Source organism: Chiroxiphia lanceolata, chromosome 5 (assembly GCF_009829145.1).
Source record: "Chiroxiphia lanceolata isolate bChiLan1 chromosome 5, bChiLan1.pri, whole genome shotgun sequence".
In the NCBI taxonomy this organism is placed as follows: Eukaryota; Metazoa; Chordata; class Aves; order Passeriformes; family Pipridae; genus Chiroxiphia; species Chiroxiphia lanceolata.
In genome coordinates this window covers 12,840,929-12,865,751 of record NC_045641.1, presented here as the reverse complement: position 1 = coordinate 12,865,751, position 24,823 = coordinate 12,840,929, and the positions used below count along the sequence as shown (strand labels likewise).

The following is a 24,823-nucleotide window of genomic DNA, read 5'->3' as shown; positions in this document are numbered from 1 at the left end:
TGCCATTTATTTTCAAGTGAATGAACACTGGTTATTCCATGATGATTGCTCAATCGAGAGATTTTGTGATTCTCCTGATGGTGTCATGATCTGCGGGAGCCATGACGGCAGAGAGGTCTATGCAGTTACCCACGACCTGACTCCTACAGAAGGCTGGATCATGCAGTTCAAGGTAATTCAAACCTGCACCCAAACTGCCCTTCACACACCCCTTTACCTAAATTAAGGAAATAGCCCACTGATATAAGGAAGTTGCAAGAGCCCTTTGCACATCCCTCCATAAAGATGGTTCACCTAATCTGTGGCCTTCTCTGAAATATGCAAATCTTAGACTGTGTGGGAGGGGAGATGAACTTTATTTGTTATGTGGTACTGGGGTATAAGGCACAAGTGTCAAAATCTGGAAATCCAGAAATGCGATCTAACTAGAAGAAAACAAAATTCACAGTATGGTGTCTCTTCTCAGTCTTGGGAATACTTGAAGATGCAGATGACTGGTAGTGTACAGGCATGTTATTGCCATCATTTCAAACAAAAATTCTGCAGTCAGTTTTCAGCTTCAAACACTTTTTTAAACTCCACCACCATGATTAATTCTAAATTATTGATGCTCTCTTCTTTGATAGGTTTCTGTTGGATGTAAAACCTCAGAAAAACTTGCACAAAATCAGGTCCATGTGCAGTATTCCACTGACTTTGGCGTTAGCTGGAGTTACTTAGTACCTCAGTGCTTACCAGCTGATCCAAAATGTTCTGGGAGTGTTTCACAGCCATCTGTCTTCTTTCCCACAAAAGGATGGAAAAGAGTAACTTACTCACTGCCTGAAAGTCTTGTGGGCAAGTAAGTATGAATTTTCTACTCGTTTTGACTTGGATTGAATACCTGCCTAGAAACACAACAAGAGATACATCTGCTTAGTCACTTTCTTTCAAGAAAACTGCAGACTAGCATTCATGTTCATTACATTATGTATATGTATAAAATCAATTTCAACAGATATTTCCACTACTTGTGGTAGCGGGGAGGATAGTACAGTCATAAGTATATTGTGTTTAATCACCTTTTTTTCAATTGAGCAAAGTTGGTTTATACATATGTCTCTCTTCATTCCTTTATATCTAGTCCTGTGAGGTTTCGCTTCTACCAGAAATACTCAGATATGCAGTGGGCCATCGATAATTTCTATCTGGGCCCTGGTTGTCTGGAAAACTGTAGAGGTCATGGGGACTGCCTGAATGAGCAATGCATCTGTGACCCTGGGTATTCGGGTCCAAACTGCTACCTTACCCAGACACTGAAGGTAATTTTACTACATGTTTTAAGGAATTAATTTGGCATGTATTTGGCTGAGAGAGAGAGGAGAGATTGATCCCACTGAAAATTTAGCTTTGATTCCTGTCAGCTTGAAGAGAATCAAATCCATTTGCAGCCCTTTAATCAGTTTTTAGCAAAATTATTAATGCATTATTCAAGAACAGGTTTGTTCCTTTGCAAATAACACTATGATAAAAAGCTGTGATACAGTTCATGTTCATGTTTAAATCATAATTATAGGATCTAAATCACCCTTGCATATATCATTATATCTGTAGATATAATGATATAGACTTGTAGAAAGATTGTCTTTATCATGAAAGACCTTACTGAAGTAGGAAATACAGGAAAGTGGCATAAAATTAGAAAATTAATTCACCTGGCTGTTATTCGTGTTAATCAATAACAAGCGAGTGAACTCTAGTTAGATATTATTGATTTAAAAGTTAAACTATATTTAAAATGTGACATATTTAGAAAAGAATATGTAATGACCCCAAATTAGTTTAAAATGTTGTGTTTACCATCTCATTTTTTCTACATCAGGTAAGAACAGAATAGGTCCATCTTCCACAGAAACAACAGGATAACAACAATTCTGTCTAAAGAGAATATAACTATTTAACTTTTTCATTTGAATTATTATAACCTTCTATTTTTCATCTGAAATACTAATACATGATCAAATATAATTGTCTGTTTGCAATTTTTAAATAGTAATGTATCCTTCACATTAAGGACATTAGGGATAAAATGCTAGCAATTTTAGGGGAGTTCTACTACTATCACCTTAAGGCCAGGATTTCACTTATGCACCTGGAGGTAAGTGGAAATCAGAAATATATTCTAGATGGTTTTCACTGTAAATATTTGTGCAGACAGTTGCATAAATGCATGTTCACTACAATAACCCTAAAATTTTATTTTAGGTTTTGCTGGGGAAAGAATATAGAATATTTTTTCTCCCATACATAGAGAAGATCCCCCTGTAGCCCCCTGCCATCAAAACCTTGCCACAAAAACCCAACACATCCACCCATTTGCACATGCCAATTTTAGTTTGCTGGATTACCTCCCAAGTATGTTAAAATCCAGCCCTAATATATTTTCACATTTAGCCAATCATTTTAAGTGGGTAAATATTCAGCCAAAAGTGATTATATTCAGTCATCCTGAGAAAAATTTAAAGTGTTCATGAGTTCTTCAAATATGTTTAGATCAGTTCCACCTGTGGTCATCAGAAAGACTTAAAATCTTAATTACCCATGCATACCTTACTTACAGACTTTCCTGAAAGAGCGCTTTGACAATGAAGAAATTAAACCAGATTTATGGATGTCCTTAGAAGGTGGAAATACCTGTACCGAGTGTGGAATTCTCGCAGAGGACACAACTCTGTATTTTGGAGGTGCAACTGTGAGGCAGGCTGTCACTCAAGATCTGGACCTGCGGGGGGCAAAGTAGGTCATGTTTCCATGTCATTTTCCTGGGGAACTCTGTTAAACACTGACAAAGCAGCAGTAACATAGCTTGTAGCTCAGGGAATTCCTAGGTCACCACTAGCATAGCACGACCTGAGGCAGACACTAATGAGATTATGATTCTCAAGACACTGATGCTTTCAGATAAGTCACAGAGAGCAAGGCTCACCCTTGTGCAGCAGAAAGGGTCTCATGAATCAGCAACTCCTGTCTTGCAAAGAAGCAAGATACCACAGCCTCCTTGGCATCACCAGCTGAGTGTCTCTCACTCAGTTCAGAGCATAACCTCTGCTGGTTGTCTTCTCTTGAGTGCCCATACAAGACCCACTCCACTCCCACGCTGTAGAAAAGGATGACTTAACAGGAGAGCGATGGAATTATGTCAGTTTAGACAAGCTAAGGAAGGATATGACATAGACAACTTCAGCAACATTTCCCTTGACTGTGTGGCTTTAATGAAGCCACACACTCTGACTTCTGTCATTCAAAAAGAGTTCACTGCATCATACAACCTTTCAGGAAGGAAGGGGCCTCAGGGAGTGCCTAGTCCAACCTTACATTCAAAGCCAGGTAACACTGAATTCAGACCAGTTTGCTCAGGGCTTTTGTCCCATTAGGTCTTTAAAATCCTCCAAGAACAGAGATCCTGCAGTCTGTCTGGACAGCTTGTTCCAGTGCTTAGTTACCCTCTGAGTGATTTTTTTTCCCCTCTGGTAAATCCAGTTGGAACCTCCCATTTTCTCAATATATGACCACTGTCCCCCAGTCCCAGCCATCTTCTCCAGGTTGAACCAGCCATGCTCCCTCAGCCTCTCCTCACAGGGCAGGTACTCCAGCCCCAACCATTCCAACCATTCCAGTGTCCTTCGCTGACCTTGCCTCAGTTCATCAACTTCTTTTATGTCCTTCATTGATATAAGGGCAACTTGTTAACACATGGTGAGCTCTCTTTCCAGCAGGACTCACAGGGAACTGCTAGCAAAGCAGCTCCCATCCAGTCAGTCCCCAGCTGGTACATTTGCAAGGAGTTAGTCCCTCCCAGGGGTAGGTCTTTGCTGAATTTCATTAAGTTCCCATGAGAATTACTAGGCCATGTTTTTGGAAACCTTTGTAGTACTTGCACAGTTACTTGCTTAAAAATGCTGGCATTTGGAACATTTTCAGCATGGCTCTGTGCAGATCTTTAACAGATGTAATCATATACATTAACTCTTAGGTTTCTACAGTACTGGGGGAGAATTGGGAGCGAGAACAACATGACAACGTGCCACAGACCAACTTGCAGAAAGGAGGGAGTGCTGCTAGACTATTCCATCGACGGAGGCAAGTACATCCTATGGTTTCAGCTAAGCTAAAGTCTTGTTCTGCATCCAAGCACCATGAATATCTGGGAAGTTGTCAGAGATCCAAAATAATAAGCTAATTTTTAATTGCAAAATTATTTTTGTCTGTGTAAAGTGTTTTCCCTTTCTAAAATTTCCATCTGTTGCTCAGGAGTTTTCCGCAATCCTCTTGCCTGATTTCAGTAATCAGTGGCTTGCAGCCATAGCTATTATTTTTTATCTCCTACTATCTTACTTAAATCTTTTAAAAGATTCTACCCTATGCTTGTTCTTATTACTAAACCTGCATCTTTTCATTCCAGGGATATCCTGGACTTTGCTTCATGAGATGGATTACCAAAAATACATCTCAGTCAGGCACGACTACATCCTCCTCCCCGAACATGCCCTGACCAACACCACCCGCCTGCGCTGGTGGCAGCCGTTCACCATCAGCAACGGGATCGTGGTTCCAGGCCCCGACCGGGCACAGTGGGCTCTGGATAACATCCTGATCGGAGGAGCAGAGATCAACCCCAGCCAGCTGGTAGATACGTTTGATGATGGTAAGACAGGCTGCCACACCTTAGCTTATCTGTTGTCTGGATTATCTTATTTTACTTAAGTCCTGTGAGCTTGCAAGCAGACTTTCTTCTATTTTAACTCTGAAAATTTTTTATTTTGTAGGCTGATGCTGTTTATATGTTATTCTTCACGCTACTCGTAGGAGTGTGTAAATATATATACATATATATATATGCACACATGTATATTCAGATATGTATTTATGCACATATATATATATACACACGCCTATAAGACAAAAATTTTTATTTCAGTCCAATTCATTTCAATTCCTGCTATTAAAATTTTATTTCATCATAATTTTAAAAATACTATTATTTAAACATTTTAATTAGCTCTCTGGAGCTGATGTCTCTATTACGTCTGTTGGTAGCTTAATGTGTGTCATTACAGATAACATAAATGTAGTGTCTATGTTACTAAAATACTGTATCTAGTGATTCTGTGGATTCATTTCTAAGCCTTGATGTTTACCAAGCTAATGCAGTAATTATATTTAACTCATCTTAATAGAAGGCACCTCTCATGAAGAAAACTGGAGCTTTTACCCTAATGCAGTCAGGACTGCAGGGTTCTGTGGAAATCCATCATTCCATCTCTACTGGCCAAACAAGAAAAAGGACAAAACACACAACATCCTGTCCTCCAGGGAGCTCATTATACAGCCAGGATACATGATGCAGTTTAAAGTAAGAAATGTTCTCTCTCTCTCCAAAGTAAAGTACACAATGAAAAGTCATCTACAGTGTCTCCAGAAATTATTCCCCTTCCAACTAGAATGTTCAGTTGAATGAATAATAGTGACTTTTTACTAGAAATTAAAGGAAAATCTGAAGTATAAGTAATGAGAACCAGAAAGGTTGCCTGAATGTAAAATGTCAAATTATTCTGACTGACTGTATGCCTTGGGGGTTAGTCACAGGGATTGGAAGTCTAATCCCTTTTATCTGAAATTACTGGATCATCAGATATAGTAGCAATTATTTTCCAAGGTGAGAATAGAGAGGATGCAGAATATGCCATTTTCCCCTAATCTGTGAATAAACAGAAAAGGCAAGGGAGTGTCATATGGAAAATGTGGGCGTGTTCAAGTAGAAGTACCCCTTCTATTTGCTTGTGTCATGGCAAATGACCCAAACAATCAGAGAAACATTTCTGAGTATTTTACTTTGATTTAAGGTGGGATTCTGCACTTGTTACCAAAGGCAACAAGTAGTTGTTTTATAATTGCTTTCCATTCTCCAAGCACCTTGCCTTAAATAAGCCAGGAACTAATATGAAAGTAGGGTTATTAAAATAGTCATCCATTTTCTTATGTTTTTTTCCTTGTTCTTCTGTTTGACAAGATAGTTCTAGAATTTTCCATCTTCCACTGATCAATATTTTCACCTTTTCTCAACATTTGTTGCCTATTTTATATTGACTATCTAATATAAAACCTAAGGCACAGCTTTCCCCCCTCACACAGCATGCCACCTTCAAAGAAATTTTATAAAAGAGGACTCTCACATGCTTTTTACTACTGAGTGCCAAGGCTCTGCCTCAGGCCACTTATTTTACCCAGCCTATGATATTTTTTCTCTATTTTAAGGCCAAAATTATGATAACCCATTTCATGGCTGAGCTTCGCGAATGAAGATTTGGGAAGGCTTTATCCACATTTGTTACAGGCACGTTGGTGACTTATGAGGCCAATACGTGACAGACATATCCGATTGCAAAAGGCGCAGCAGAAAGACTCCTTAGATGGTGTATTCCGCAAGACACGGTTCTTCCTGCGTTGCCTTTTCTCCTCGAGAGTGATCCTGCGTGTGTTCTCAAAGGCTTCCGCAGCGTTATAGATGCTGTGTCTCCAGGCCTCCCGATTTGAGGCCAGAGTGGACCAATTATGGTGATCAATATGGCCAAGGCTGAGATGTTGTTTCAGGGAGTCCTTGAATCTTTTCTTCGGGGCTCCTCTCTTGCGGCAGCCAGTGGCAAGTTCACCATAGAGCAAGATCTTAGGGAGGCGGTGGTCCTTCATCCTGGAGACGTGCCCTGCCCATCGCAGCTGTGTTCTCATCAGCATGGCCTCTACACTTGTGACTGCTGCTTGCTCAAGAACAGATGTATTGGTCACATAATCTGACCAGTGGATGTTTAAGATTGTACGGAGGCAGCGCTGATGGAAGCGTTCGAGGAGACGCAGGTGGTGGCGGTAGATGACCCATGATTCGGAACCATACAAGAGAGTAGACAACACTATGGCTTTGTAAACACTGATCTTTGTGCTTTTCTTCAAGTGTTTATTACGCCATACTCTTTTGTGGAGTTTTCCGAAAGCACTGTATGCCTTTGCCAACCTGTTGTCTATCTCCCCGTCAATCTTACCATCCGAGGAGATGAGGCTACCTAGGTAATTAAACTGCTGGACTGATTTGAGCTCTGATTCGCCAATGGTGATATGGGAATGGTGGAAGACTTCCTGAGGTGCAGGTTGATGGAGAACTTCTGTCTTCTTTAGGCTGACTTCCAGCCCAAATAGCTCAGCAGCATCTGCAAAGCAGGATGTTAAACGTTGCAGAGCTGCTTCTGTGTGGGCAACAAGGGCGGCATCATCAGCATATAGCAGCTCCCGGACAAGATGGTTTAGGGTCTTGGTGTGGGCCTTCAGACGCCTTAGATTGAACAGGCTTCCATCAGTACGGTATCGAATGTAGATACCGTCCTGATCATCGAGGTCTGCTGTGGCCCTTTGGAGCATGATAACCCATTTAGTAGTTTGTATTACTAAGGTCTTATTGCTGAGTTTTTCTCTTCTGCTTCTTTCCCCCTTTTTCTGCACCAGTCACAGTAAAGATTGTATTTCTAAACTAAGAATTCAGCTCTAGCATGGCTTCTCTTTGGTTTTGAAATTTAGCTTTTTGTTATCTATTCAGTACTATACATTGGGTACTGTATATGATACAAATATAGCTATTGTTTTAAATATTCAGAATAACTCTGTTCTTAAATTGGATTGACTTGAAGTTTATGCCTACATGTTTATCATTATGAATTTTAAATTTCATAGGTGTTTCACTTTTGGAAATGCCAAGAAGCTACCGTATCTTTTTGTTTCAGTAACAATTTGTTTGTTTAGATATTTAATTTGGATTATAGGAATGTAATGTTAGGATTCTGTTTGGAGATAACAGTAGCAATTAAGTAAAATTCATTAAGTAAAAGCAGTATCTGAAGTACTGTGTCTTTTGTTTTCTATCCGCTTTTGATGGTTTTTTTTGTCCAAGATCTGTTAGCAATCTCTTTTATAGAACCCATAAAGAAAAAGAAAAAAAGGAGAATATAACTTGATTATATATCACTTCAAATGTCTGCCTGACTTGTTATAGCAGTCAATTTTATTTGTGCTATAGATCGTGGTTGGCTGTGAGGCAAATTCTTGTGGGGACCTCCACTCAGTGATGCTGGAGTATACAAAGGATGCCAGGTAAATGACAACAGAGTACACAGATCTAAAAAAAAATAGAATGATATTAAAAACCTAGAGAGCTTTTGTTTATTAAAGCAATTACTTTGCTATTCATGTTGTAACAGGATCTGAATAAAGCCTGTGTGCAAGCACTGGGCTTTGTGTACAGAACTCCCATAAATTCTCTTATAATTTATCCCAGATATTGACAGATTCATGGCATTGAGCTTGCAGTTGCAGTCATGAGGATGCTCCTGTTAAAAATATACTCTCAGGAAACCACATTCACAAGAAACTTGTTTTAGTATGATACAGGACCAAGCTGTAATGAAGTGAGAGTTACTTAACTCCAAATGGGTCTTTAACTAGCAAACAATTAACAACACTGTCTCCCGTGCTGTAGTATAGCAGCACATTATAATTTGTAAAAATAAAGTTATATTCTGTGCTTAAATGACTGTGAATGAAAATATAGCAAATTCTATGGGGACTCTTCTGAACATTGTAAGAGTTAAGGAGCAGACTCCCAAATAGATACTTCTGTCATGCAGCCCAGAGGAGCTGTATGTACCAAACTGTGCTGTGAGATCCACCACTCAAACCTGGTGCTGGTTGCACCAGTGCTTCAGCCTCTCACCTCATTAATTTGTGGCCCCAGAGCATGGAAACTATTGCTGACAATCTCTTGTATTTGTTTAGTAAGACAGGCAATGCCCTGACCCTTTGAAATTACCTGTTTTCCTTTCATTATTCATTCAGTTGTTATAAAACTTCTTTCTTTTTTTTTTTTTGCTTCCTGCAGGACAGACTCATGGCAACTCGTCCAGACACACTGTCTTCCTTCCTCATCTAATAGCATTGGCTGCTCCCCATTTCAGTTCCATGAAGCTACCATCTATAACTCTGTCAACAGCTCCATGTGGAGAAGAATAACTATCCAGCTGCCTGACCATGTCTCATCCAGGTAGGTTACTGAAAGGTCAGCTCACTGTGGACCTATAAAATGTCAGCTGTCTTGCTGGCACCATTTGCTTGGAACAACTGGTGAATTAAAAATTATTCTTTATTGCTGGATTTAGATCTGATACATAATTAATGTTTTTCAGGAAGCTTTTGCTCGATAGGTGTTGCTACTGCCAGTGATATAGTGGCCACCTATTCAGGGTGTGTCTTTCCAGTTATTGAAGCCACAGCCCCTTCATATGACATTTTCCATTAGATTTGTTGCTAGTGTATTAGAACATCACTGTACAGATGTGTTTGATTGCCAGATATAGTAACACAGTGTTTGGGTTTTGATGTTCGCAGTGCGACTCAGTTCAGGTGGATTCAGAAGGGAGAAGAACTAGAGAAACAGAGCTGGGCAATTGATCACGTGTACATCGGGGAAGCGTGCCCTAAGCTCTGCAGTGGCCACGGATATTGCACCACTGGAGCCATTTGCATTTGTGACGAAGGATATCAAGGTTTAATTTCTTCGGTTTCTCTCTTGTACATCTACTGCAGTCTAATCTAGCTCAAAATTAAACAAAAAGACAAAGTCATATATCATGTCTAAATTCGTCACTGGAATGTTTAAGTAACAAATTCTAGATTAATAATTTGTCAGAGCTGCAAACAACAGCTTTTCCCTCCCCTTACTCTTTCTGGATTGAGTCAGTAATCTCTCCTGTCTGGCACTGTATGTAAAGTCCATCCAGCCTTCACTGAAGGCAGAACATGGCTTCTTGCTTACCCAGCCCTGTACTCCTTCCAAACATGCATCCCAGAGGATGTGCAAATGGGATCTAGATGTTGGTGACTGGCATCTGTAAGGGGCTCTGTTCCCTGCCCCATCAGGACAGAGTGTTCTCCTCTAATCCCTCAATGCAGCTAAGCATATGCCTAATGGTACCTGAGTGTCCTTGGTAAACTATAAGTGCTTTGTGGGAGTGGAGCCAGTATTTAATGTCTTCCAGGAGAGTCTCATAGCTTTATAAGATCAGATCCTTTCCATGTTTTAGATGTATTTGCTTTCAACCAGCAATTTGAGGTTTCTCTATTGGCATCAATGCAAAACAGGAGAACCATACTAAAGTTATACTGCTGTAAAAAATATGACTCACAGCCTCAATTTTCTAAAAATGAATGCTGTATATCAATGTGCACATTATTAATGGATCTGCTGAAATATATTCAGGCTGTACTCACACTGTATATTGAGCCACAACCTTGAATGGAATTACAATGAACTGTAGCTCAATTTTCTCAAGTCTTTTGGTTTTTTTGTGTGTTTTACAACTTCACTCTGTCATTTTTAGGTGATGACTGCTCTGGTTTTAGCCATGATCTGCCCAGTTATATTAAAGATAATTTTGAATCTGAAAGAGTTACTGAAATAAACTGGGAAACCATTCAGGGGGGAGTGATAGGGAATGGATGTGGACAGCTGGCACCCTACGCCCATGGAGATTCGCTCTATTTTAATGGATGTCAAATACGACAAGCTGTGACTAAGCCTCTGGATCTCACCCGAGCAAGGTAACAGTTTGAGACTAAAAAGCTTTTTTAGCAGTTCATGAGAAAGGAGGTTCTTCATACATATGTGCAGCCACATGGGCCAGTACTGATGAGGATGGACTGACCTGGCTGTGCCGTGCAGTCAGATGTGGCTGGCAGAAAACATTAGGATTGGCAAAATGCTTCATTTTGAGAGTGAAAAGGAAGCAATGAGAGATGAAAAGGTCAGATGTTTTCATCATGCCCAACAGAGCACTGTCTAGTAAGCCAGCACAGACAATAAAGCTGTTGGCAAAGACTGGACACCAGACTGCCTGGACCAGTGCCTGATCTGATAAGACAAATCCCATGTTTGTATGTACCTCCATGACAGTTGTGACTAAAGATGCTATTTAGTAATTACAGGCTCATTTTCCCATTTCAGTTGTCAAATGGAATTATATTCACCTGGCAATGAACAGAACTGTCTTTTTCATCTATTGAGCCTCTTTGGTCATGGAAAAACAAATGTAACCAGCCTGTGCTGGCTCTTAACAGACTGACAGCTTTCAGGACTGGTTTATATTTAGTTGTCTAAAGCAAGATTAGAAACAGGATGAACTGGCAAGTGAGCCAGATGTAAATCAGATTCTTCTGTTCTTAAACACCCAGGTAGAATATGATATATCTTTTAAGCACTTTATTGTGTTCAGCCTTTATTTTTCCTTTTTAAACTTTTCATACATTCATTTGCATGTTTACAATTTTATCTGTCTCAGTTTTGTGGAGATACATTGCAAAACCAGATCAACTGCCTCCAACTGTATGGCAACATGCTATACATAGTAAACTATTACTTTGAAAGCGGAGTTGTGCTTTAAAGATGTAAGAACAGTTTATTTTGCATGCTAAAGTAATGATTCTTGAGAATGTTCTGTTTTAGTAAGGACACTGCAATAAACCTGGAAATGCCATCATTCTTGTTTGAATACATTTGCGTATTAAAAATACCTTTTCTCTCTGTGTTTTACAGCAAAATCATGTTTGTTTTGCAAATTGGAAGTATTTCACAAACAGACAGTTGCAATACCAATCTGAGTGATCCTAACACTGTAGACAAGGCAGTGCTCCTCCAATACAGTGTAAATAATGGAATTACATGGCAAGTAATTGCACAGCATCAGCCAAAGGACTTTATACAAGCCCAAAGAGTGTCTTATAATGTTCCCCTGTGAGTACCTAGTCACATTTCATTACCTCTAAGTGCACAAAATACTTTTATGCTAAGAAATAATCTATCTTTGCATCACTGTGCAAGAATGAAGGTTGATGAGAGGATAAACAAAAAAAACTTAAGGGGAAGGCTGATTAAGAAATTCCAGCCTAGTATTTATCAACATACTTGAAAGAAAAACAGAAATAATACTTGTTTTGGAGATATGAAGGGGGAAAATCCTCCTTATCTGTATGAATTTTTAACCATTAAATGCTTTGCATGTACAGTGCATTGATATTCAGTGATGTAGAAACAATGATTTGACTTTGCTCTCAATTCCTTTCGAGGGGTGGATAGGGATACGCAAAACACCGAAAGCCTGGAGCTCTCACAAGCTCTTGCATTTGTGTTGACAGGGAGGCACGAATGAAAGGAGTCCTACTGCGCTGGTGGCAGCCCCGTCACAACGGGACAGGTCATGATCAGTGGGCTTTGGACCACGTAGAAGTCGTCCTGTGAGTATCAGCTTCACCTCATCCCACCCCATCTCAGAAAGCACTGAAATTTCTCCAGCATGGCACGAGTGTTAAGCTCAGTAAGAACCACTGTGGCCCAGGGAATCCTTTCTCAAAGGGAAACCTTTAAAAACCTGTATTTCCTAATGCTCTGCCCTGACTTCAACAGTCAGCAGTTAAGACGGCCACAAACTAAGTGGCACAGCAGAGGTATGTGTTGTGCATCATGGAAAAATGCAGGAGGGAAAGTGGGGCTTTGTCACCACCAGATATTGGTGTGGTCCTGTAATGCAGTACTAACTGCATTTAAAGCAGTTAAAAGTGCATTTAAGCAGTTAAAAATTATTGTGCTGGGACATGGAAAGGATATTCCTGTTTAACGCTGTGCTGCCACATAAGGCTGATTTATATCCTTTCAAAGATACAAAAGATTCTTCTGTATTGTTCTTTGCACAAAGTAATGTTGTTGTGCCTCTTAAAAATTTGTGTTAGCAACTAATGCCTTATTCATTTCCTTTTTTTAGTAAGAAGGATACTGTTCAGAAACAGGGTTCACTATATCAGGTTCCTATGGTCCGAGCTCTATATTCATCCCCTTGTCAAGATTTTACCAAGTCTGCACCCTCCTGATTCTCCCATTCTTGAGATGGGTTTCGCTGGCAGCTAACCCGTTTTTCCTGTGTTGCATCACGAAGAGATGACCTGCTTTTTCTCTAACAATTTAGTTCCAGTAGAAGTGAGATGCTAGTGGCTTCCCGGGCAGGAACTCATCGCTGGCAGTGGTTGGCAGAGAGAGGCGTGCCTGCTCCATAGCTAGGTTCAAACATTCTTTTTATTGAACAATTTAAAAACCAGCAATGAAGAAATTAGGCTTAGATAACCTCCAGACGGTGTAATTATAAACATGAGGTTTCTGAATTAGCACAGACACTGCAAGTAATGTTTTGTAACAGTAGCAAAGTGAATTATCTGATTGCTAGTTAGCCCTGTTCTCCTTTCCACCGAGAAGCACCAGCTTGCATGGCACTCATATCAACCCCAAACCAAACTGGTCCCAACACTGAGTAGTTGTACACGCTCTGCTGCTTTTACACACCTCGCTGGGCTCTGCTTCCATAATATTTAAGCTTAAAACTTGAAGGAAAAAAGGAGAGGGATGGGTATGTTCCTGCTTTAGTTGGCTGTATGATGCTGCATCAGGAAAGATATGGAAGAATATGAACCTGCAGGAGATTCACAGTGTTCAGAAAACCATGAAAAAGGGAGCTGGTCATCCTGAAATATTACCCTGTCTTTCTACTTTGCAATTTAAAAAAAAAAAAACAAAAAACAAAAAAAAAAAAAACAAAGAAAAAACAAACAAACAAACAAACAAACAAAAAACCAGAAAAAATAATGTAAGAAAAAAAATAGACCATAATGTTACCAATCAACCAGAGCATTGAATTAGGGAGTATAAGTAGGAACAGAGCAGATCTTTAAAAAATGATTTTTAAGCTGAAATATGGAGAATGTCCTAGACAATGAGATCTGCCAGGTTATAGACTAGACACACAAGTTGAGTGGTAACAACCAGTCACATGAGATATGTTATACTAGAATGGACAGCAGTAGAAATGCCCAAATACCATAGCAAGTAATCACACCTTGCCTAGAGAAGAAACCAGGTGGGAAGACAGCGTCTACTCCCTTCTCTTATTTTGGTGCTATTAAAGAGCTTTAAGGCCAAAATATCAGGCTAGAGACAGAGAGTTTCCACTCTGTTCAAGTGACACCTTGTACAATCCACAGAGGAAGGCAGACCCAACTGGACAGATTTCTCCCTTACCAGGTCCTGTAAAAACACGGGTGCCATGACAGCATATTTCCCAAAGGCCAGATGTGGAGTTCCAGTCCCTGCTCACTAAAACACGAGGCATGCTGCTCTCAGGCAGGGCAAAATTACATGCCATGGTGCATCTGGTTCATGTGCATCTGGTTCATAATTCTATAGGGACAGTCAGTAGGCTTCTGCCTGGCTTATTCACCCCAAAGCTGGGATACTTTAGGAAACATCTGTGCCTCCTAAATTGGAAGTAATTCCCATTGGAACTCTGACCTTGTCTCAGAAAGCCATGAACATCCCTGGATACAGAACCCATTGATGGTCCATGTGCAACACGGTCTGTGTTCGGTCCTCTTACAACCCTGCACTCCATCACCCACCTGAAGGAGACTCCATACACCTCTCCAGGCACATCAAAATTATCCTCACTGGTCTTGGTTTAAGTACTAGATTTTCATGTTTGTGATCTGTGTGCCCATACTGATGCAGCAGGCAAGCCTCTAGCCTGTGAGGTGTTACAGCAAGGAGACAAACTATCCTAGGATGTGTGGTTTGGGACATAGAAAAATTCCTGGCTTTCTGCACATCTCATCTTGTGTTTTCTCCACTCCTCTATGGGCTAAGAGGTCTGATTTTCCCAAATGCCCTAGGTGTTGGCTTGGCTGCCTACACCCCCAGGTGCACAATTAAGTGCTGTAACAGCTTTTTCTCAGCCCACAAGTGAGTGATACTCTCCTTGAGCAGACTAAGGGCTGGAGTAAGAGGAAAAGCACCTGCCAGCAGGGAGATCTGGTCTGTAGGGATGTAGTGAAACCAAGGATTTTCTTGATTTTATTTCTCATCCAAAGTGGGGGATGTCCCTCCTCACAGTGCTCCGCCCAGGGACAAATGTGTGAATACTGCTTTCATGGCCAAACTCTTCTCAGCAATCCAAAGATTTGAAATTAATTCTGTCACAGGCCCAGCTGTCAAGCTGTAGTGCATATACAGCTTACAGCTGATGTACAGCCAGGGTCATGACACTTTGTTCAGTTCAATTGTTTTCTGAGTCAAGGGCCACCATCCTCTCACCAGCAAACATTTTCAAGATGCCATCTCTTTATTTCCTTTTTGCTCCCAAGGTAGCTTGCTGGGGGAGAAAAAATTAACCTGCAGATTATACATGCATGCAAAATACCTGGCAGTGATAAGAAAGGCCAAAGATGGATACTTTTGTATGTTACTTAAAATCATTCCACTTCTGAGCGAACTATTCGAATCACTCATTGAAAAGCAGTATCATTAAGACTGTGATGCAGCTGCAAATGGTGCTCAGATTGAGCACCTCTTTCAAACAGGTGAAACCCAATACCTGTGTTATACATTAAATTGATCTTGCCAGCTTAACCACTGTTGATGTAGTGGAGAGAGGATATAAGTTGTCAAGTTATCCAGTCTCTTTTAAAGCTAGTGCTGATTATTCCTCATTAGTGCAGCACTTTTCCCCTCCATTTGTAAAGAAAGCTTTGGGCACAACTCTCACCATGTTCCATGTGGCTCTTCTTAGGATAAAAATTTATTTTATCCCAGGCTTAACAAAGAGTGTTTTTCTGTGCCCCTGTACTTCGACCCTAAGAAGAGCCCACATCCAGCTCTGCATTTTTTTTGCACATTGTTTTTCTCTGGAAGCACAGCTCTCAGCCTGTCCACTGCACAAACACCTCGCACTTCTTTGCATGTACATTACAGAACTGCCATTTTTTTATGTATAGGGCAGGTCCTTATAGACATGTCATGAACTTAATTCTGGTCAAAGGTATTGAGAAATAAAGGATAATGATAAGCTGAACACTAAGGGTCTGATGTTGCTTTCTTTGCACCTCAAAACTTGTTATGTGATGCAAAGGAATTTAAGATGTGCAAGGAATGCAAGAAATATTGTCCCCACTTACTATTTTATGGTTAACTGTTAGATAACAGAATGAATCTCTCCATAGCCATCACTCCATGCTCTTCATTGTCAAGATATTCTCATGTTTTTGGCACAAATGATTTAGTGAGAACTTATGTTGCATTTGGTACAAAGAATGTTTATCCTTATTTTGCAACATTAAAATACAAATTATATATTCTACCTCCAACAACAACTGCTCATGTGGAAAAGCATTTTCATCTGCTTCATTTTTTTTTTAGTAGAAAGCAATGATTTGAAAAATGCATTTAAATTAAAGTATCGGCATATTTATAAAAAAGAACATAAACAGTTCAAACATTAGATAGCTATCTGAATATTCACAACATTTATGCCAAATTTAATATGATGTGGTTTGTGCTTCTATGACATTTCTATTATGTTTCTAAAAAGTGCATGCTGAATTTTATATAAAATATAACACTGATTGAAATATCAGGAAATAATTTGTTCAATTTTTATTTTCAAAAGAGACGAAAAGTCCTATATTGCCTCTAAACCTCATCAGGGTTTTATGACTAATCACAGTGCTGCATGCATTGAAAGGCATTTTCTAACTTGTGTTGTATTTCATTGTTTGCTGTCATTGGTTTTACACTAGAATAAGGTAAGTACTTTCCCTGAACCACTACCAAATGTATGTTTCTGTTACAGTTACAGTTATAGCTCTTTCACAAAGTTTTTTCAATGATGAGTTGGTGAAAAATCATTTGTACTCTCTGAGATGTGCCACATAGCTCTTGAGGGCCCTGATCCTGCAGCACTTCCTCAGTGAGCACTGGGGAAAGTCAAACTTAGCAGGAACTGTTAGAGCAGTTCATGCCCTACCTCAGTGGTAATTTCACCAAGGCTGTGGTGGGAAGGACTTCTCCTTCCTCTGCCTCTGACAGGGTACAATGACCTGCCAATGGAGGGCACCCAGAGTGTTGCTTGGGTGACCAAGGGGCAAATCACACTTTTTCCTGTAATTAATGACCGCAGAGGTGAAGCCAAGCCAGACAGGGTATGTCGGTCATAGCCACGCATGCCCTTTAAACACAGAGCCAGTGTCTCCCGGGTAATTTTTCTGTTTCATGTAACTCAGCTGCTTTGTGCTGGTGCAGGTAATAGATACCACTAACCAGCACAGTTACTGAGCTCTGGGTACAAATGTTAACCTCACCAAAGCCAAAGATGGCTGACTGATTGAGCCATCAGGACTTCAGTCAGAGCACATCACTTTTCTCCTTTTAGTACCCTCCTAACAAAGCATTTCTAATTCAGTCTCAAAATTTACTCCAGGCCTAGTCCTGAGGGGCATGTTTTTGTTGTGTTCTGAAGTTTTGTTCCTGTTTTGTTTTATTATTCAAATATTTTTGTTTCCATTTCGTTCCTGTTGCACCTTGTCAATTAAAAACACAGAAATAATGAATGACATTAGTATATACCAGGTTATGCACCACATATTTTGCATTCCATTTGGTTATGTTCCATTTTCATAAACTTGAAATTGCAAATTTGTAGTTCAAACTGTGCTTTAGGAAACAAGCAATAAACAGAATGCTCTATTAAAAACTAAAGATCCAGAGAGACTCCTTCTCATAAATTGCTTTATTGTTAGTATGTATTGAATATGCCCTAGACAGTTCTGGTTTTGTTCTTCTGTATTGGCTGCATATTGCTTTCATACAACTAGCACAACTCCAGTGACTTCACTGGAAAGATATTAGGGTTTCCTACATAAATTATCTTCCATTATATTTTAATAGTGCACTTAAAACTGTCAAACAGATTATACAGTAGTTGCTCCTATTAATTTCTTTTTGCTGTGTGTTCCATCAGCAATACAGATAGCTTTGGATCTGAACTTTTCTGATTGATTAATGATTCAGTGAATGCACAGAAAAGGCAGAAGGCTCAGCAGATGCTGACCAGTCTATTACACACTCGCAAAGCAGCCTTCAAGTTGCCACTGATATCTGAACAAAAGTTCCCTCCAGAACCTCCATTATGGAAGGGGGGACATATTCCTAATGTAACTTGATGCTGCCCAGCACATTTTGGGTGCTCCAAACAGGAAAACAACAGCAAAAGTATGGTAAAACTTTTATCAGTCTGTGATAATACAAATTAAATTTAGTACTAATAGTATTGAAAGCATTTTTACATTCACCAAAGGCAAGAAATGCATAAGTACTTCTACAGACTATATTGTATAGCTCTTCTTGTGATTTTATAAAGCACTTGATCTCTCTTACGTAGTGCTTGTCTCCTACCAATATATAAATTATTCAGAAAATAAAAAACATAGACCTACTCTGATTTTGTGGTGCAATAGGATACTACGCTTTAATGCAGAGGGTGTACATATTTACCCATGCAAGAGTGAAAATCATGCTATTTCTATAGCAGGCATGAAATTTTTCTGTGGCATCCAACTAGTAGTTGGAAAGTCTGCCTCAGACATCAGTGAGGACAAGTATGAACTATGTCACTGCAAGTAAAAAAAAATTTAAGCATTTAGCTCCTGAGAATTTAGATTTCTCTATTTTTCACACACTGCACTGCTGTGGTAGTCAGTGTTAGACATAACTATAATGCTTCTTTCTAATGTCTTGATCATCTTATAGCAGAACAAAATTATATACATTAAAAAAATAAATATCTTTTAAGTTATTAGGTAACCATTTGTTCCTTTTCCTCAATTCCTCTCTTTTTCTTTCCTTTTTTTTTTTTTCCCCTCTGTTCATTGTTTTAAACATCCTCACCATAGTTTAAGGCCAGATTCAAAAGGGTTAGTCATTTGAAGTGAAATAGAGGCCAGATGTACCTAGCATTGTCCAAAACCAGTCCTGAAAATCTCTGCTGAGCTGTTGCTGAACATGAGCAGACCAAAGGCAGGATAGAGATGAGGATATGTGAAGGCTCCTGGGCCAAGAACTGCAACTCAGCACATGCCCCAGCTGTGCAAGTCTTGCCCAAGCTGAGGCTCTCACAACCAAGCTCACTCCTAAATCTAACCAGGTCCAGAAATGGCAATTTTCTCAGCCATACACTTTGACAGGCTCTGTTTGGTCCCATGTACTGAGATCAAAGCTGCTCAGAGTTGTGCTGTGCTTTCTCCCAGGCCCATCTCCTGCATTTTTGCTGCAGAGAGGTGCTCCATCCTCACCACATGGTTAGAATCTTTTCCTGAGAGCTTGGATGTGGCCTTGAAGGCCCTGTTTCTAAGGAACCACCCACTTCCCAGGCAGTGGGAATTAAAGAGAAGGCAAAATTAAGACCTTCTTGAAGCCTCATTACCAATGGCAGCCACTTTCAGGGGCAGGTTTGGGGTCGTGATTTCGCTCCTGCCTTCCTCAGTGAGTTGCTTGGCTTTGGAGTGAGGGTGGTGTTCCACTGAGATCACTAAAGGAACAGAATGAAGACTGATCTTCAATGCTGCTTTGCACTGGAGCTACCAAGTGACATTAAAATTATATAAATTCACCACTAATATCCTCTCAAAAAAAGTCTTAGAAATCAGCACAAACCTTTCCTTTTTACCTGAAGTTAGGTGAAAGTCAGGACAAGTCAACTTCAAACATTAACCCCTCTCTCAATTGCCAAATGCTCTAGAGCTCTGCCTTACTGTGAGAGTGCCAAAAGTTGTGCCAAGTGTAGATCTGTTTGCCTTCATTATCACCAGGAGCTGTGACAATTTCATTTTTGTATGTACGTTCCAGTGGTAAAAAATAATACAAAAATTAAAAATTGCAAAGCCTTGGAAGACTAATCAGGAAGTGACTTGGATTTGCTTAGGGGTTTATAATCTAGATTTTGATATGACAACTGTTATTCAGTTAAATCAATTGTGTTCAAGATCAGCTGCTGAAAAGTTGTAATTTTGTTAGACAGATTGTTTTAGATTAAATTAGCATACTACAGCAAAAGCTATCTGGAGGATGGCCTTGTATTTTGCAAAACATACAATTACTCCTTTTTCCTAAGGGCCACATTCACTAGAAATAAATTTATGCACTAGGGAGGAAAGAATGACTGATTACATTACCAATATTTACTTCTTACTCACAGACAAAACTCACAAGTGAAAACATGCCTTGCACCCACAAATGGGAGATTTGTTGACTGCAGGCTTTCACTTCACAGATCTGCCCTCTCATGGTTCCTTCTTCCCTCAGTGGGAGAAGTAGAAATCTACATTAGCTGGGATGGGCCTTGTCCTCCAGGTAGGTCTTCCTTGAATTAGGCTGCAGACAGGCTGTCTCTCTTGCCTGGTCTCCTCCCAGACATGATGATGCTTAGTTCTCAGATCTTCCTTTAATTTTGGAAGAGGGTGCATAGGGGAGGAAATATGAATCTGCATAAAAGTGTTGTACTTCACTTCCTATACGGTAAAAGTAGAAGATAATGAAGTGGAGTAAAGCTTTTCTTCTGTTCTCAAGCTAAAGCAGTTAATCATTGAAGGCAGAAGGATGACTGGAGTACAAAACCACTGGAGATAAATTCTGTGAAGTCTGCACACAGCTTTAGTGAATCTGGCCCTAGGCAGCACAAGTTTGCATCAGCTGAAAGCTCTTAACCTTTCCCTAAGATAATGAATTGTAAATGAAAGCAAAATGGGACAGATTCTCAATTGCCTGGTACCTTGCAATTATACAAAGGGTGTGCTTCACACCAGTTTGCACAGGCTTGAAAGGTCATGCAAGGACAAAGAAGAATCAGTCCCACTAGCTCACTGCTCCAAAAGAATTTAAAGTACATATTTTAATGTGTGACGCTCTTCTCTTCCTCCACCCTTTGATTTCAACAGCACTCGCAAACAAAATTACATGATGAATTTTTCACGGCAACATGGGCTCAGGCATTTCTACAACAGAAGACGAAGGTCACTTAGACGATATCCATGAAGAAACGAGAAATTTATTTTTTTTTCCTCCCAACATGTGATGTGTTGCTTTCCATTCTTTAAATCTAGCACTGCGTCTGGTATCAGGACTTTTCTGCAGCTGGCTTGATGAATAACTGAAAGCCTTTCTCAAGACAGAGTGTACACCACTTTTTCGCACTGTGAACTAATGAGAAGTGACTTATTTTCTCATAGGTAAATGTTTTAATGTTGATGTGTCTGTGAAAATTGTGATCTGTTGTAATATCAGTTACAGTGGCAGTATTGGAAGTAAGCAACTAATTCTGTTTAACAGGAAAAAAAAGTTTAAGCACAAAGACTTTTCAGATTTTATGTTTATAAAAACCTACATACTAAGTACAGAATTTAACATCCTTTGTCACATAGGTATTTATGTGCACTGTATTTCAGCTCTGTGTCATTTTATATGATTAAGTTATCATTGTTTGTCCTCTTTGTATTCTCTTCTACAACATGACACATTGGCACTGTATTTACTTGTTTTGTTGTTGTAATATTTTTGCTGCTGATTTTTGGGCTATTTACCTTCTTAAAAAATGTATTTTAAAAAATCATCAAAGTACCTAATCCAGAAGATAATTGCAAGAGTAGTTGTAAAGGCGTTGATATCCTTTGGTCTTATTCTTTGATATGTCTGTTGGTTAGCATTGTTTTGTGGATAAAAAAAGAATGCTTGACATTAAACTTTTTTCTACTAAGGAGTTGTGGATTAAGCCCCAAACAGAATTTCCCAATTCCCTGTCTAAATGTAGTCAGTTCTCTGCAACTGATTTACTTACAGTAACTGCCATTTGGTGTCTGTAGTAATGAAGTGATTTGTAAAAGTGAACGTTTCATTGTGTTCTCTTTGGTGTTTGTTTCTATTGCGGGTCATGTTTGTATCTTCTGATAAAGTTGTATCTACACCAGCAACGTTATAATGCCCCTATAGCCCTGTCTATTATCATAAATAAAATGCTTCACTTTATGGTGAACCAACCTAAAGATCCATGCTTCAATAAAGACAATGTCAACAAAGAATTCTGATGTTAGATTTTTCAAGCCATGTAAGCTTTATATGAAATCATAAACCAAATTCTTCCACTCCATACTTAGATTCTAAAGCAAACATAAATGACAATTTTTAATATTTAGTACAACACACTTAACAGCACTTTGCAAATAACACAAACCAAGAGATCTTCCCAGTCCCACCTTGGAACTGGTCCTGGTGCAAGGAACGAAACGGGACCACAGACTAATACACGCTCGCACTTTATCTGCTCCAAAATGCAGTGTGTAAACCACTGTTTCCAAGCTCTGAGACTAGAGTACAGCACATAAGGAACCTGGTTCCAAACAGCCAAACCTGCCAATTCTTAGAATCATAAACTCGTTAAGGTTTGGAAAAGACCTTTAACACTGAGTGGAACTGTTAACCCAGCACTGCCAAGACTACCAGTAAACCATGTCCCTAAGCACCACACCTACATGGCCTTTAAATACCTCCAGGGATGGTGATTCCACCACTTTACTGGACAGCCTGTGCCATGCTTGACAACCCTTTCAGTGAAGAAATTTCTCCTAATATCCAATCTAAACCTCACCTGTCACATTTTGAGGCCATTTCTTCTTGTTCTACAGTTCCCTACTTGGAAGAAGAGACAGATCTCACTACAATCTCTTTTCAGGTAGTTGTAGAGACCGATAAGGACCCCCTTGAAACTCCTTTTCTTCAGGATAAACAATCCCAGTTCCCTGAGCTTGTCACTTCCTCATCATAGCTGCTATGCTTTTACATCCTGTTTATCTGCTTCTGGCACCACACTGGTCTGAACAATAATGGTGTTAGTTACATATTTATATTAAGCCACCTAGAACATGTTTCATTTTTAAGAGCCTTTTGATCACAGGTACCAGAAAAAATGGAGGTCATTCAGTGACCAACCAGTCAACACCTTAGCTTGGTCAAAATTGTGTGACAGACCTTTGGCTGACACCTGGAAACTTACTGTAACAGTCCAGCCTCCTGCAGCTGCAAACTCATTGTACTGGAGAACCATGTGTGTGCTTTCAGTCCTTGAAAAGAGATAAAGGATCTACTCAGTGAAATACAAGGAAGAAAAAACACATGAGGTTATTAAAAAATATAATAGCTTAATGTTTGAGCAAGTGGTTTTAAAATATTGTAATAAGAGTTTTGCCCATTGAACAAACAAAAATGCAAGATCGAAACACTCCTATTTTTTAAGATAATTTTATTTGTTCTAATATGTCAATAGAAGGGTGATAGTTCAATCTAAAATGCATGTGCAGCTAGTGTGTTGCCAGGGAATTAATTTATTTAAAGACTTTAGATACAATGAGACACTTCCCTGACTTCTCTTGCCAGGCAAGAGACCAGCATAATCAGAGAAGCTGCTTTCACAGTTGTATTTATTTCCTTTGAATAATGTATGTAATCATGACTAGCGGAATCCCACGAGGCATTTCACCCAAACTCACTACAAACTGTGCACCAGCTTTTCTCTTCCTCGCTGGTAGATTCACAAGTGATATTGTCATTTGCCCTTTCCAGATTCCAGGAAGTTCTTTCATACACTTTTTCCATTCCTACAACACCCCATGTAGCATACACATACAGTATTCTCAGTAAACGTGCTTTTTCTATTTTTTCCCTCACGTATGACTGAAACAATGAGTCATCTGACATTAAATAGTTATTAAAATATCAAGGGTGACACAACACCTAATCAATGGCAATAAAACAGTGGCACTGCTATAAAATGTACTAATAAGCTTATCTACTGGTGTAAAACTTTGGCAGGCATATGGAAATTGACTTCTAGTACTTTTAGTGTGCCTTATAGTTTTCCTCAGTTCTCCCAGCAGCTCACTAATCCATGTTCCAGTAGAATAAGGAGACCATAAAGAGAAATTAAATAAAATACATGAAAATGAAGCTCTGACCCACTGGAGTTCCTGGAATAAGCAAAACCTGAAGTTCTCAAATTTGCCTAAATATTTTTCTCTTTAGCTTACTTCAGCCAAAGATGATAACATTATCTTAATGGGAGGAGTATTTTTGAAGGACCAAATCAGCCTTTACATGAACTGGATGATTTAGAGAAATGGGTAGAAAATTAAATAACACAGCAATGCACTCAATGACAAGACATTGTCAAAGAGCAAGGTATCAGCACACAAACTGGGTAAATATCAGATTAGGCAACAAAACTATAGAAGGAGAATCAACAGCATAAATCGTTTTTAAAAATACCATTTGGCATTGCATCAGTAGAAATGTTTATGGTAAAACACACTAAATATAAATACGGCTTGCCACTGCTGTAAAGTAGACAGTTGTCAGCTCTTGAGCTCTTTGTTTAAATACAGATGTAAACAAAACGGGAGAGATTACAGAGTACAGCAGCAGAAACAAGGCCTTGAACCCATGAGCTTCCAAGTAGAGAGAGGTGTTTAGTCTAGAAAAGAAAAACATCGGAAAGAGACATGACAAAAGCCATAAACATGGCTCTGTTTTTATTTATTTGCTAACTCTTCAGGGTAAATGTTATGGGTGAAAATGCTGCCACAGCAACACCTCATCATTTATCCAGTGGGCAATGGGGTTTGGTTATTATCCAACAGGAAGCCGGTGTGAGGCCCCAGATTAACCCTCCTCAGTTCAGCTGTGTGATGCAGTTTAACTAAACATGATTCAACACTGGAGGAATAGGAACAAGCCAGCTGTTGAGGGGAGCTGCCTTCATCCTGAGCTGGTGAGGGAGCCTCA

At 39.5% G+C, this 24,823-nt stretch overlaps 1 protein-coding gene across 1 annotated transcript in view; it reads left to right on the top strand.

Annotated features, from left to right (window-relative positions):
• The window catches only part of RELN (reelin), a 279,441-nt gene extending 257,373 nt beyond the window's left edge, over positions 1 to 22,068 (top strand). The window contains 15 exon segments of the mRNA XM_032687702.1: positions 18 to 172; positions 627 to 841; positions 1,124 to 1,301; positions 2,600 to 2,775; positions 4,013 to 4,119; positions 4,442 to 4,684; positions 5,217 to 5,392; positions 8,099 to 8,172; positions 8,957 to 9,118; positions 9,463 to 9,620; positions 10,455 to 10,674; positions 11,666 to 11,863; positions 12,265 to 12,363; positions 16,741 to 16,746; positions 20,932 to 22,068. Coding sequence (XP_032543593.1) covers positions 18 to 172; positions 627 to 841; positions 1,124 to 1,301; positions 2,600 to 2,775; positions 4,013 to 4,119; positions 4,442 to 4,684; positions 5,217 to 5,392; positions 8,099 to 8,172; positions 8,957 to 9,118; positions 9,463 to 9,620; positions 10,455 to 10,674; positions 11,666 to 11,863; positions 12,265 to 12,363; positions 16,741 to 16,746; positions 20,932 to 21,028 — 2,264 coding nt within the window. The 3' untranslated portion in view covers positions 21,029 to 22,068.
• Positions 22,069 to 24,823: the final 2,755 nt, after the last annotated feature.